This window comes from Tetrao urogallus, assembly GCF_951394365.1.
Source record: "Tetrao urogallus genome assembly, chromosome: 3".
NCBI lineage: Eukaryota > Metazoa > Chordata > Aves > Galliformes > Phasianidae > Tetrao > Tetrao urogallus.
Genome location: NC_136815.1, coordinates 2,015,149 through 2,028,683, shown reverse-complemented (window position 1 = coordinate 2,028,683; position 13,535 = coordinate 2,015,149). Strand labels below are relative to the sequence as shown.

Here is a 13,535-nt window from a genome sequence, read left to right as displayed (position 1 = left end):
CTGGAAAGCAATGGAAATAGTAGGAAATAGGGTAGGGATTGATTTCTGCAAGGCAAGATCAACGGTATTTACCCACGTTGTGACAGATATCTGTCTAATCTGTTCTTTAAAATCTTCAACACTGAAAATAAGACATATTCCCAGTCCTGTTCCTTAGCAGGAATGAGAGAGAAAAAACTTGGGAAAAAAGTTTTACTACTGTTAACATCTCTGGAGGCAGAAGCCAGCCAAATGCAGTGGGAAACTTTGGGAACAGTACCTTGAAAGGTCTCCTGGATAATTCTTATGTGTTCCTTGTGTACCACCATGCCCTTCCTAGAGAAGGCCATGTTTTGCTAACTCTTCCCTTTTTCCTCTTTTGTCTCCTTTCTCCAGAACTTTGTCCAGATCATCAGCAACATTTTATCGGAGGAAAACCGGGACAAGTGGGAGGAAGCTCAGCTGGTAGGAACCTTCAGCACCTTCTGTGTAATAAATCAAGCCTTCTTCATAGGCTTAAGCCATGACAAGGGGGTGTTTACAATGGTCTACATGGCTCTTCTTGACCAACACATTGGTCAAGACATTGGTTGCATTCTGTGCAACATGAATCTGTTTCGTGTTGCCACAGACCAGGAAATATCTCCACCCATCACTGCTGCTTTCCTTGGATAATTTTTTATAATGAAAGAGAGAAACTACTTAGATATGGTCAGCTCTGATCAGCTTCAGAGTTGAGCACCTCTGCAGGAGTTATTATAAATCAGCTGATATGTGCAACTGGTTGTTTGGGTGATCTCAGATCTCAGTGCCAGGCTGAGTAGCTCTGTAACCCACAGGATCTCAGCCCTAAGTCAGAATCTCTGCATGAGTAAGAGCAAAAAAGCTGGTGGTGGATACCAAATTTTGGATAGCTCTCGGAGATCAGACTGGATTTGGAGTTGATAACCCTCCTGGCTTGCTATAATTCTCCTCATGCCAAGATAAAGCAATGGGATTACATGGGTTTGAGTTCTTGGCTACAAAGGTGCAGGACAAGCAGGATTTCCTTGCTTAGAGTTGTGCTCTGCTCGCCTGAGCTTCTGGTTATGTTCAGCATGAGATGAGCAAAAATTCAGTTATATTTTACTTTCTGTCCTCTCAAATACTGAGATTCTGCATAATAATTCTCTAACTAAGCCCTTGCATACTGGTTTGTTCATCTATCCATGTCATATTTGTCCTTTGTATCTTCTGTCATAGTTGCACTTTAATTCAGTAAGACCTACTCCTTTCCCATTCCCTTGGTGAGCCCTTGAGCTGCTCCACATCTTCATCTCAGTGCAGTGAAAAGAGTGAATTGGGAAAGAGTGAAATGGTTCTGCCTCAGACAAGCAGCAGCTCTGGTGAATTGGACAGTAGTAATGCTCATTCCTTCCATGTCCTTTTCTCAGTATTATTCCTTGGAACAAAAATACCAGCTCTTTTTTTGTCACAGCATAAAAAATAACCTGGACAAGGAACATGAGAGCCTTTACGAGTGATCAGTCTTATGGAAAGTACCCATTGGTGTGGATCAGAACATGGCAGCCCCTTTTTAACCATCTCTTGTTGCTGTGAAAGTCATCAGAGAGACAGTGCTAAACAAATTGAAAATACTAAATAAACAAGAAAAAATTGTTTAACATGCACAAAAAAAAAGCCAACCTTCAGTCCAACCAGGGAAGTCCTCTGGGAAGGAGTCTTCACTAAATGTGCACACTCGTTGGTAGTTCAGAACTTGAAACAGGAGTACTCAGGTGCTCTATGGTTTCTTCAAGCAACAGGACCTCGACCAAGAGCTGAGCAGCCTTGTGGATGTATCCTTCCCTCCTTTCTCCCTGAGATCTGTTTTTTTCTCATTGCCTTTGGAAGGGGATGGCATAGTCTAACTCCAGGCAAGATAAGGGACCAATTTCAAGACCACAGGTGTGTGTACATATTTGAGAACAGTGCAGAGGAGTCTACCGAGTTGTCATGACAACAGGGAAATCCTGCTGATCTCCATAAAAACAGCTGCAGGTTTCACTCTCTGGCAATTTGTTCCCATCAGCTTTCCCTGTGCAATCTGTTCTTTGTACCTATAGATACAGCCCAGCCTGCCCTCACCATTACATCAACCTGTGCAAGGAGTGGAACTATGATGCTCTAAATTGCCATGAAGAAAATATTTGCCTGGCATTTATTTTAGTGGAATTAGTGATGACAGCACAACACCATGACTTTAAGACAGAAAATGGCCTCAGAAATCTTCAGGCACTGGATGGCAAAGATTTCAGCAGTCTCTGTCCTTCTCATTCAAAGCTTAGGGAGCAAACCAATGCCTCGTATTTCACAAGGTCAATCATTTCCTTTAAAACGAGAAATTAGAAATAAACCCAACATCATTATGGTCTCATATTCCATCTTGCCCCCCCCCCCCCCCCCCATGTGTAAGATGGGGGGGAAAAGATATAAAAGAAAATAAACCAGAAAGGCATTCAGATAGAGAAGGGCTATCATGCTTTTGGTGAGGTTACATTAGCTGTTTTATTATAGAAACCTGAAAGACAATGGCCAGTGTAGCTTGGGGTTAATGTGACATTGTGTTTTCAATCTGTAATAGAATATAAAAATACACTGTTAAAAATAGTCTCCTTGGTTTTTTCTCCTTCTGTGCACACCTGCTGTACTGGCAGGACTTTTTGATCTGATCTTGATACAATTTTAGTCTCACCAATATTCTTTTGGATAGACAGACAGAGTGTCATGCATGGCCACCCCTTTCCTCCTTGGCCATACAGCCTTCCTTCTGCTGCCATCCTGGTCTCCTCCTGTCCTGCTTGTCCTCAAAGATCAACAACCCCAGGGAAAAAAAAAAAAAAAAAGTGATAGTGATGGAAAAGGAAATGAAGAGATGTAAGGCATTGGACTGCTTTTCTTTGACCTCTCATCATGTTTGCTAAACCGCTGCAGGCAATTGTGCTTGAGTAAAAGACAGGTAGTAAGCACAGTTCATTTCATGTGGGTTACCTTTTATGAAATCAGTCACTGCAAAACCAGTTGTTGTTTGACAGCCTTTTGCATGCCCAGTAAAATACAGGCAAATAAGAATTATTGCCAATATCTTTATCATATGGGAGCTATCAGGGAAAGAAAGAAAAAAAGAGAGAAAATCCAACACTGGGCAAAAATCAATTTGGTTATTTGGAGAGTGAGATCCTGCAATCAGAATGGGAAAGCATAAGAAGGGATGATGATGCTTTCTGCGTAGAATTATGTGATCTGGTGCCTGGGATTTGACATTAGATCCTGGAGTTCATTGCTAAGTGTGTGTTTGCTGGACCAATTTTTTCCTCCAAAATTAGCCCTTTGCATTGCTGGGATTTGGTCTCCTCTTTAGGTAGTTTCTGACTCGGGTTGACAACTGGGTGAGATGCCTGTGTCAGGGATCTGGTTCAGCAAGCTGTGATCAAGTACCAGATAGAGTTACAAATGACCGTATTAAATATACAAACAACTCCTACAACACTATTCTTGCTCATCTGTTCATAGGCAGATGAGAATTCAAGGCTTCAAGTGCTTCAGGTACTGGACTTAGCTGAAGTAGAATCACAGAGTCTTTCTGGTAGAAAAAAGCTCAAAGATCATCTAGTCTAACTGTATTTTAAGTAGTTTAGAAGTTTTTAAAGTAATTTAAAGGTTGTTAAGTAGTTTAAAAGGTTTTTCTTCTAGGGTGGTCAAGCCATGTGTCACTGAACACAGCATGATTCATCTCAAGAATAATGTTTAGGGGCTGGATTCCTGCCTTTGAGAATGCTCTTCCCTCCCTCCATGAGAATTTAAGTCTGGATTTCTTTGAAATGCACCATGGCATGCTGATCTTTGATTCAGAGGAAGACTCAGACCAAAGAACAACCCTTGGAAATTCAACAGAGAATAAGAATGGAGGACAGAATAGATCTCTGCACTCACCAGCTTGCTGCATGCCTCTTTTCTAGTGTCTCATCAAATAGACATCCAAAGTTCCCTGAGATGCTCCAAGAGGAAGGAGAAGCAGTGAGCCCTTCCTTCAATTTTGTTTCCTGCTTATCCCCTAAGATCCAGTTGTGCTTCTTCTTTGCTGTCTACATGTGAGAAACATTCTCCCACACATCCCTCCTGGAACCAAACCTGAAACCAGCCTGCTAGAAACCTACCCTTATCCTTAAAGTAGGCTGGAGTTTTTGGTTTGGTGTGTTTGCTTTCACGGGGTTGTTAGCAAAATCAACCATTCTAATAGAGGCAAAGTCTTGTGGACTCACTCTTGGTAGGAAATATAGATATATATACACAGTCAGAAGAAATTGTTAGTTTCTCAGGCCAAGTGTTGCAGTACTTGAGGGACAGGGAAACCTAAGGCTTGGAAAAAGCTCTCAAAATTTGACATAGGGCAGAGTTTCAACGTGGACCTCTTCTTCACTTTCTGTCATGATGCCTCTGGATGGGCAATTGCATTGGCAATGGCTTGTGTATTGCTAGGCTGGGCCAGGTACTCCAGCCAAAGGACTTGGAAAGACCACGTAGTTACATTTAATCATGGCTGCTAAGAGTCTGTCCTGCTATGTTGCTCTTCTTGCATTAACTGCAAGGGGTGGGCCATAGCAAGCATTAGCAATAACTTATCTGCTTGGATCAAGTGTTTAATAGTAGAAAGAGTCCTGAAGGAAAGGAGGTAGATTATTTTCTGTTCCAGAGATTCCCAGATATTTTTCTTTGCTTTGCTTTGAGACACTGCCCTCCAGCCTCAATTTTATGAATTACTATTTCTTACCCCTTTGTTTTTCTAGGCTCCCTTAGCTGCATTTTTTATTAGCTGTGCTACTAAGTATTGTCCTTCTCTCTGCAGATAGGGCCAAATGCCAAGGAGTTGTTCAGGCTTGTAGAGGATTTCATTGATGTCATCGGCTTTCGCATGAAGGATTTCCGGGATTCCTACCAAGTGACGGACAATCTGGGTGAGCTGACTTGCACTCCCATGTTGGGTAGAGACCCCAGGAACCTGTAATTGCAGTGCAGTATGCAGAATCTTGGATGTGGGGAGGGAAAGAGGGAAGGCAGCAGGTGGTGGAACATTATAAGGTCTGGGGAAAGACGTGGATGATCATAACCATGGAGTAGCTTTTCTCCAAATAATCTAGGACTTGAGCCTGATGAAAAGATGGGCACAAAATAGTTTGTGAGATGTCTATAGAACCATGAACGGAGAACAGATGACAAACTGGGAAGAATTAAGCTAGTTCCTTTTGTTTTTTAGCACAAGAGCTGCACAGCAGCCAATGAAGTGATCAGACAGCAATCAAACAGCAGGCAGTATTTGATTTATGCTGTATGCACAATCACAGCATGGAACTTGTTGCCAGAGGATGCTGCAGAAGCCAAAAAGTACAGATTGGCTCATGATGGGATTAGGAAACTGCACAAAGGAGAGTTCCATCGGTGGCTATTAAAGTTCATTGTCTGGATGTAACCACAAGCTGAGAAAGTCCTGCTGACTGCTAGAAACTGGAAGGACAAGACAAGAGAAGTCTTGCTTTGCTCTTTCTTATAATTCCCTAAGCATCTGATTCTGGCCACTCCTGGAGTAGAAGTATCTCATCTCTTCCAGGTTTAGTGCAGGCAGGCAGGCTTTGCTGTCTGATTTTCCGCTATTGACTCTAGCGGGTTTTTCAATTTGTGTGAATTTATTGAGGCCAGTCTTGCTCACTGATTTTATTTGCTATTTCTCTCTAGTCCTTGGCATTCACAAGCTGCCAGCTAACGCAGCAACTGACATCACCTTCCCCATGAAAGGCTGGAGGGGCATGGTGGACTGGGCCAAGAATTCAGAAGACAAGGTCACTGTCTCCAAGAGCATCCTGTCTTCGGGGCTGACAGGTAAGCAGCACAGTCAGAACTCCCTAGAAGAAAATATCATATTCACTTTCTAACAGAGGTTCCTTCCATTTGGCTGTCTTCAAATTCTCCTTCCAGCTGAGCTGGATTGGCTCACAGAAGTTCACCATAGTGAGATGAGTGCAAAGAAGGCTTTTAGATGTGGTCAGACCAAGGGTCAAATCTGAACTCCTTGGGCAAGATCATCATCATGTTTAAAAAACAGAAAGAGTCAGCACAGTAACTCAGGGCAACACTATCTTGATGATTGCTTCTAAGGCTTCTTCTAAGGCTTTTGAACCTGCAATAATGTGAAAACATCTCTGTGTTTTCTGAGTTGCTCTATTCTTGGTGCATGTAGGCACTGAGCTTAGTGTCCAATTCTCTCTCTGCAAGGAAGGTTGGGAATTGAAATGTGCCCTATGAATATTCTGGGTTATTAATAGGGGTAGACACCCGTAGTGGTCTGTGTTGGTGCCTTATAAGTATAGTTAACCAGCATAAGAAATGTAGCTGTGGCAGGGTGACAGCCATGCAGGCAAACAATGTTGTTATGTCCTCCGAGACTGGATCCAGTCCTGGAAGAGCCATCCAAAGGTGAACAGCTGAGGCTTAGCACATCAGGCTGAGCAACTGATGGATCTGACTCTGCTAGCAAAGCCTTTACCTGGATGCCAGCGCCAGCAGCCAATGCAAACAAGTATTCCTGTGTTGGCAGTGAGCCTTAGCATTTGGCAAAATTGATCAATGGATTTTCAAAAACAGGATTCTAAATTAGGCTGATTGCAGGGAAATGGTGGGCTTCCCTTGTTGACAGCCTTGCACATAGCATTTGTGGTTTTGAGAGAGCAAGCTGCTGACTATTGCACCAGGATGTGCTGTACTTCCTTGGTACGAAGACGAGAGACAATGAGCTATGTCTGTCAGAAGTCCTTCGGGCTTTGTCATACCAAGACCTCGTGTCATAGGTTTCCTTACTCAAGATGGAAATAACATTGCTGTCATTTCTACCTGAGGCTGAGAAGAGTAAGTGACACTTTCAAGGATAAAGAGTGAGTTTCTGGCAGAGCAAGGACCAAAGCCAACAAAACTCCTTCTGTTTTATAGTGCCTTAAACACAGCATTATCTTCCTAGAAGAACTTGGAACATGTTTAGAGGGTTATTTCAGCTTATTAGAGGAGGGTGTGGAACTTTCACCTTTGTATACTGTTAATCATTCATTGAACAAACTTCTGGGTCCAGACATAGCAGAGTTGATTCTGCTCTGGTGATTACACCTACCCTTGGAAGTATCACTTATTCCCCTATTGAGCTGTTTCCCAGATATCATTGCAAAGAAATGCTGTAAGGCTCCTAAGCAGCAGTCACTGTGCAAACGAAATGTGATGCTTACCCTGAAAAACCAAATTCCTCTCAGTTTTCACATTTCTGAGATGTTCCGTTCCACCAAGGCTGTATTTGCCCTTCCCTTGTTCAAAACAAAAGAGGCAATCCTCCAGCCCTATTTTGATCAGGATCCTCTGCCTTTTCTGGAGGGTGTTGAGGTAACCCAGCCTGTGGGACTTAGCATTTTATTTGCTCACACTCTCATAGGAACACACATTGCTTCTGTAAATGTTCTACTGCATTCTCTTAGCAAAAAGGAAGAAAACCCTATTGAAAGGAAGAAGGATCCTTGGTTGCAGAGGGATTCATGACAAAGGCCAAAAGTCTGTGTGGACTTTCCTAGGAAAACAAATCTTGGACAATTGCTCTGCAAGCCTGTCTGTCAGTCTGTCCTGATTTTCACCTGCTATCTCATCTGAGCCCAATTTGACAGACATCCAGAGCTATATCTTCCCTTCTGGGGAAATGAGTGCATTCAAACATCAGCTTTGGTAGGAGACATCAGATAAGCCCCACAGCATGATACATCCCCAAACTTCCTCATCTCCAAGTGACTTATTTCTTCTCCACTCTGACAATTCAACCTCAGGGATGCCTCTACTGCCTGTGCTTTTTCCAGGGATATTCTAGCGAATTTGCAGCTGGGCTGAGCGAGGCAGAGGAGGAGGTCAAGTGATGTGTTCAGAGGTCACACAGATGATTCAGGCTCATCTGCTGTCCTCCTGAGGCAGCACAGGAGTTATGGGGTCAGGTCGGGCACAGTGGGACATCTCCCCTCCTTGCCTGCCCTTGTCAGCCCAAGCACAGCACTTCTCTCTGATGGCTTGATAGCAGTGGATGTGTCCAAATGCCTCTGGGTGGCTGTAAGAGACCTTCTCAGCCTGCAGTTTTGCCTGCTGTGGTGCTGTCAGAGGGATTAGTGGGATTTCTGAATGGGAGAGCGCTCATCCAGAATGAGTCTTGCATGGGGGCAGGCACCAGAGTCATCCTAAAAATGTTCAGACCTCTCACAGGTCTGATGGAGACCCAATGTGGTGACATCAGGCACTGCATCCCACTGTAGTGATGCTGGCAATGGATGCACCCCAACAGAGGCCCCAATAAGAGATACAATCCTGCCCTTGGATGTCACCTTGGAAACATAACAAATGAAAGAGGAAAAAGAACTGAATCCAGCCTCTTCCAGTCCTGCCCCTTCTCTGTGTGTTACACTGGTGGATTTTGGGGTGGAGAGAATTTAGCTGGGGACAGATGAACTTTTGGATTATCTCAGTGCTGTTGTCTTTTTCCCTTCCCTCTGGTGTCCTGCAGAGACGGACGACTCTTCTGTCTTCGTGGTAGGGACTGTGCTGTACCGGAATGTGGGCAACATTCTCTCGCTCCAGAGGTAAGGTCACACTTGAAGTACTTGATCTAGTTCTGCCCCCCCCCAGTACGAGAGAACTGGACATAATGGAGGGGGGTGACTAAGGTTCACCAAGATGACAAATGGCCCGAAGCACCACTCCCATGAGGAAAGGCTGAAAGTGCAGGGACTGCTCAGCCTGGAGAAGAGGAGGTGCAGAGGGATCTCATCCATGTCCATAAATACCTCTAGGGGGATGCAATGAAGACAGAGACAGGCTCTCTTCAGTGGTACGCAGTGTTGGTACAAAAGGCAATGGGCACAAACAACACAGGGGTTTACATCAGAACATAAGGAAGCACTTACCAGCTGTGTAGGTGATGGAACGCTGACACATGTTGCCCAGAGGTGTTATGTAGTTTCCTCCTTGGAGACCTTCAAAAGCCACCTGGTCATGGTCCTGGGCATCCTGCTAAGGTGGACCTGCTTGAGGAAGGGGATTGGACTGGATCACCTGCAGAGGTCCCTTCCAATCTCCACCATTCTGATATCCTGTGGTTTTATGAGGAGGGGGCTGCCTAGGGAGAGCAGGCAGTTAGGGATATCACCAAGGTTTCCTGATGATCTTCCTGGCTTCAGAGCCCTGAGTTTCCAAAGGTGCAATGTAGCAGGCTTTGACTTGGTGATGCAATGCATTTTGTTCCCCCACCAACCTCTAATCAGGTAGGATCATACTAATGTGTATCAGACATTGCTTTTTAGAGGGGGAGGAAACATTTCTCTCACCTGTACAACCCTGCTTCAAGCTGAACCACTGTGCTGGTGCTGCTGAATCCCTGCTCACCTCTTCTGTTCTTCCTCCAGCAATGAGTCCTCCTGCTCCATTCCTCATTATAAGGGATCTGAAGGGGTTTAAATGATAAGGGGAAGGATGCCCAGCTGCCCCAATTCTCCCAAGCTACCAAGGAGCCACCAACCATGATGAACCTTTTGAGAGCATCACGGCTCAGGGAGAGCCAGACTCAGGGAGAGGAGAGGAGTCGAGTGACATGCTTGGCTGCACATGTCTACCACATTCTGGCTGCTGCAAACTGCCTTGGGCACTGAAGCTTTTGTGTTCAGCCTTCCCTTTTCTTCTCTCCCTTTCTCTCTCACTATCTTGCTCTTTTTAATTTATTTTTTTTTAATTTGTTCCTTATTTGTATTCCTTTTTTGTTTTGGTTTGGTTTTTTTTGAGGCTCGTACTGAGGCCGTAAATTAAGAATCCTAAGGCACCTTCTAAATCTGTTCTGCACTGATTAGTGTGAGCCCATTTACCATAAACACCAGGGCATCTCTCCTCACCGATAATCATTTAAATACCTACAGATTCAGCTCTGGCAAAAGAGCTCCAAGTGAGTGCAGAGAGGAATTAGCAAGCTAACTGTATTCTGTAATATCTTCCATTACAGCACTGGGAATTAGATCAGAAGGGCAATAAACATCATTGGCTCAAATGATCCAGTGGTATTTCAGCATTTTCTGGCCAAGCAGTGAATGAGCTCCGATAACCAGCAGCTGCAGCAGCCGCAGCCTCTGAACAACGTTCCCACGGGAGATCTGATTTAAGATGTTCCTTAATTAAAGGACAGTCCCTCTTTAAATAATGCAGAGTTCTGAATCACCTGTGGCTATAGAAGGCAAAAAGAAAAGGAGGTAACAGAAGCAGCAGCAGAACAGTACCTCCTAATTCACCACCGTGCAAATGGACATAGGAAGAAAAAAGGGAATGTCTATAAATAACCATGTAGCTGTGTGGCACTTATCTAGAGAGTGAAAATATCTCCTGGACACACGTGAGGTGCCAGATCCTGGTTTTGACCACATTGACCTCAATGCAGGGAGTTTTTTTCCTCTAATATATATATGTATTTGTATAATACAGTGTAAATTGAACTTGGTAAACAGTACCAGCTGAGCTTTTCCTAATTGTCCCAATTTACCTCCCCCACGTGGCAATCTCTTATCTCAGCCACACATTGCTCTGTCCCTCAGATCCATAGAGCCCTGTGGCTCTTGACAGCTGTGACCATTGAGACAGGAACATACAAGACGTGCAGTTTTTCAAGATGGGGAAGTGAGCATCACTCAGTCCCAGCTGGGCTCTGTTGCAGAGAATGCATGCAGCAATCAGAATCAGCGGCGTGATGGCCCTGTGTAGAAATGAGCATGCTTACAGCTGTTTGCATGCCTTTTTATATCTGTGTAGGAGCACACTGAGCAAATCTGACCTCCTGCTCAAGCCTGAGCTCAGCGTGTTTGGTTTCCTTCCCAGAAGCTGGCCTACAGCACATATCAAAGAAAAGCAACTCGTCTTCTTCCTGAAAGATTCCCCATGATGCTGAGGCCCTCACTTCCCCTGGCAAGCTGCTCAGATTCTTAATACCTTCTCTGTTAGGAGGCAGCCTCTTGTTTTAAGGCTCAATTCATCTGATTTTCACCTCTATGCATTGGGCCTTTGTGTGAGCGTCTCCTTCACATGCAAGAAAGTGCCAGACATGCCTTTCAAAAGACATCTCTTGGCTTGTTTTCCAACATCTGGATCAATTCTGGGTCTCTGCTTTGAACTCTCAAAGAAGGGTGAAGGAAGGGATTGTCCCACTCTGCTCTGCTCTATGCAGCCTCACCTCAAGCATTGGGTCCAGGTTTGGGCACCACATATGAGGACATAAGGCTGTTAGAGAGCACTTGAAGGCAGGCCAAGAAGACGGTGAAGGGTCTGGAGGGCAAAATGTACGAGGAGCAGCTGAGGTCCCTTAATTTGTTCAGCTGAGAGCAGAGGAGGCTGAGGGGAGGCCTCATGGCAGCCTACAGCTTCCTCATGAGGAAGTCATGACAGTGTTCACGCAAATATTGAACAGGGCTGAAAAAAGAACTGACCTTTCCAGACCCAGCTATTAATGAAGCCACGCATAAAATTTTTTACCTTTCAGCAGCTCTTTTTCAGCTTATCTACAGCTACCTACATTTCAAAGCATAAAGCTGATGTTTACTCCTATTGAATTCCCTCTTTGTTCAACCTTTGTAGACTGACTTCTGTGCTTCATTTTCTTATTTCCCAATTTTAATTAAATTTTAACCGTAATAATTCGTTGGTTTTTTTTTCTTTTCAGCTTTGTTTTTTTTTCTTTAACTTTCTAAAACACTGTTGCTGTTCTTTTTGCTTTTCCTACCATTGGACAGTAGTCATTTGCTGAGCATCCACTGACAGATTCTTGGATGATTCCAGGTTTATTTTGCTTTGGTTTTGAGATCTTTTGTTCACTTTTATTAATTATTTTGTGGTTTATTTTTTTAACCCTCTCATGCTTAAGCAAGTACAAATCTTTTCCAAGTAATCATTTTGTAAAGAGCCAGATAGAAGAGTGAAAGTTTTTGCCAATGCCAGGTTCTGCCAATGCCATTAGATGTGATGAAGTTTTGAAGGGGGAGAAATTTTGTTTGTCCATGGCTGTAGGAGGAGCTGGCCTCCCATTCTACTTTTAATTCCTTCATGGCATACTTTGAGGGCAGCACTTTCAATGGTTGGTCATGCGGACTTTACACACTTTTAGACAGACAATTCTTTCTGTGTTGTAGAAATACCAGGATCTGTTGTGTATTTAGGTGGTTAGCATCCAGTGGGGAGATCTCAAAGGCCAGAGGATGGGTTACATCACTAGTCTCTGAAAGCATTATAAAGTAACGGTACCAATCTCTTCTGCACCATATATACTAAACCTTGTTCCACAGTAATGAATTCAATAGGGCTATCTATTTTGCAAAGGGGTGCAGTGGGGATTCATCACTTTCTCCAAGTCCCCTTAAAACATTTCTTTTTGCCCTTCTTCCCAGGAACAGCACTGTTCTGAACTCCAGAGTCATCTCTGTGACTGTGAAGCCATTTCCCCGGTCCCTTCTCATCCCTTTGGAAATTGAATTCTCCCACCTGTACAATGTAAGTCTTTCCTGGGAACCTTCACTATCCCACATCTGTGCACGTTTCTGCTGAGGAGGAATATTATGAAGAAGGATGCAGATTTACTGGGCTCCTGAACTGTCTTTGCCACTGCAGAATCCTTTAATCTCCCTTTAATCAGACTGCTGAGGCACATCTCTGCCATCCTGAGTCTGGGCTGATGTTGGTGTCTTGCTTTTTCTCAGTGCTGTGCCTTTCAAATTTTGCCTCCTTGCTCAAGCATTGCCGATGCAGAGGTGTACTGCTTGCACAAGGAACATGAGTATACTTGTCCCAGATTTACATCATTTCTCTGAGGCCAAAAAAAACTGCAATGAAAAATGGATTCTGGCAATGATCTTTCTTGGTGAAGGGAAGATGGAGGGGAAAAGTTGTTTTGGTTGATGCTTGAAATGTTCTTTGCAGAGATTACAAGAGACATGAATATTAATGTTGTGATCAGTGCTGTAAAAGGCAGACGATATTCCCTCCAGGTTCCCCTGTGCAACCCCAAGCAGATGTATGTGATGGACATTTACACTGCCCTAAAGACTCCTCTTGTTGTGGATTTCAGATGTCTTCCTGAGGCTCAGGAACATGAATATTAGATCTGTCATGTCTGTACTTTGGACTTTTGGGGAAGAGTTTTCAAAAGTGCACAAAGATAGCTGTAGAAGTCGTGCTAAACCTCTTTCAGTGGCTTTAGAATCATAGAATCATAGAATTGCAGGGAGGTGATCATCCCCTGTACTCAGCCCTGGTGAGGCTGCATCTCAAGTACTGTGTTCAGTTTTGGGCCCCTCACTAAAAGAAAGACTTTGAGGCCCTGGAGCATGTTCAGAGAAGGAAAGAGAAGCTGGTGAGGGGTCTGGAGCACAAGTCTTATGAGGAGCAGTTGAAGGAACTGGTGTTGTTTATTCTGAAGGAGGCTCGGGAGA

The 13,535-nt window shown here is 44.0% G+C and overlaps 1 protein-coding gene across 1 annotated transcript in view; it reads left to right on the top strand.

The window, feature by feature from the left end:
• ADGRB1 (adhesion G protein-coupled receptor B1) overlaps window positions 1-13,535 on the top strand; it is a gene marked incomplete at both ends in the record, with an annotated part of 200,316 nt that overhangs the window by 71,010 nt on the left and 115,771 nt on the right. Inside the window, 5 exons of the mRNA XM_079533020.1 lie at window positions 376-444; window positions 4,865-4,973; window positions 5,749-5,892; window positions 8,588-8,663; window positions 12,495-12,597. Coding sequence (XP_079389146.1) covers window positions 376-444; window positions 4,865-4,973; window positions 5,749-5,892; window positions 8,588-8,663; window positions 12,495-12,597 — 501 coding nt within the window. The remainder of the gene's footprint in view (window positions 1-375; window positions 445-4,864; window positions 4,974-5,748; window positions 5,893-8,587; window positions 8,664-12,494; window positions 12,598-13,535) is intronic.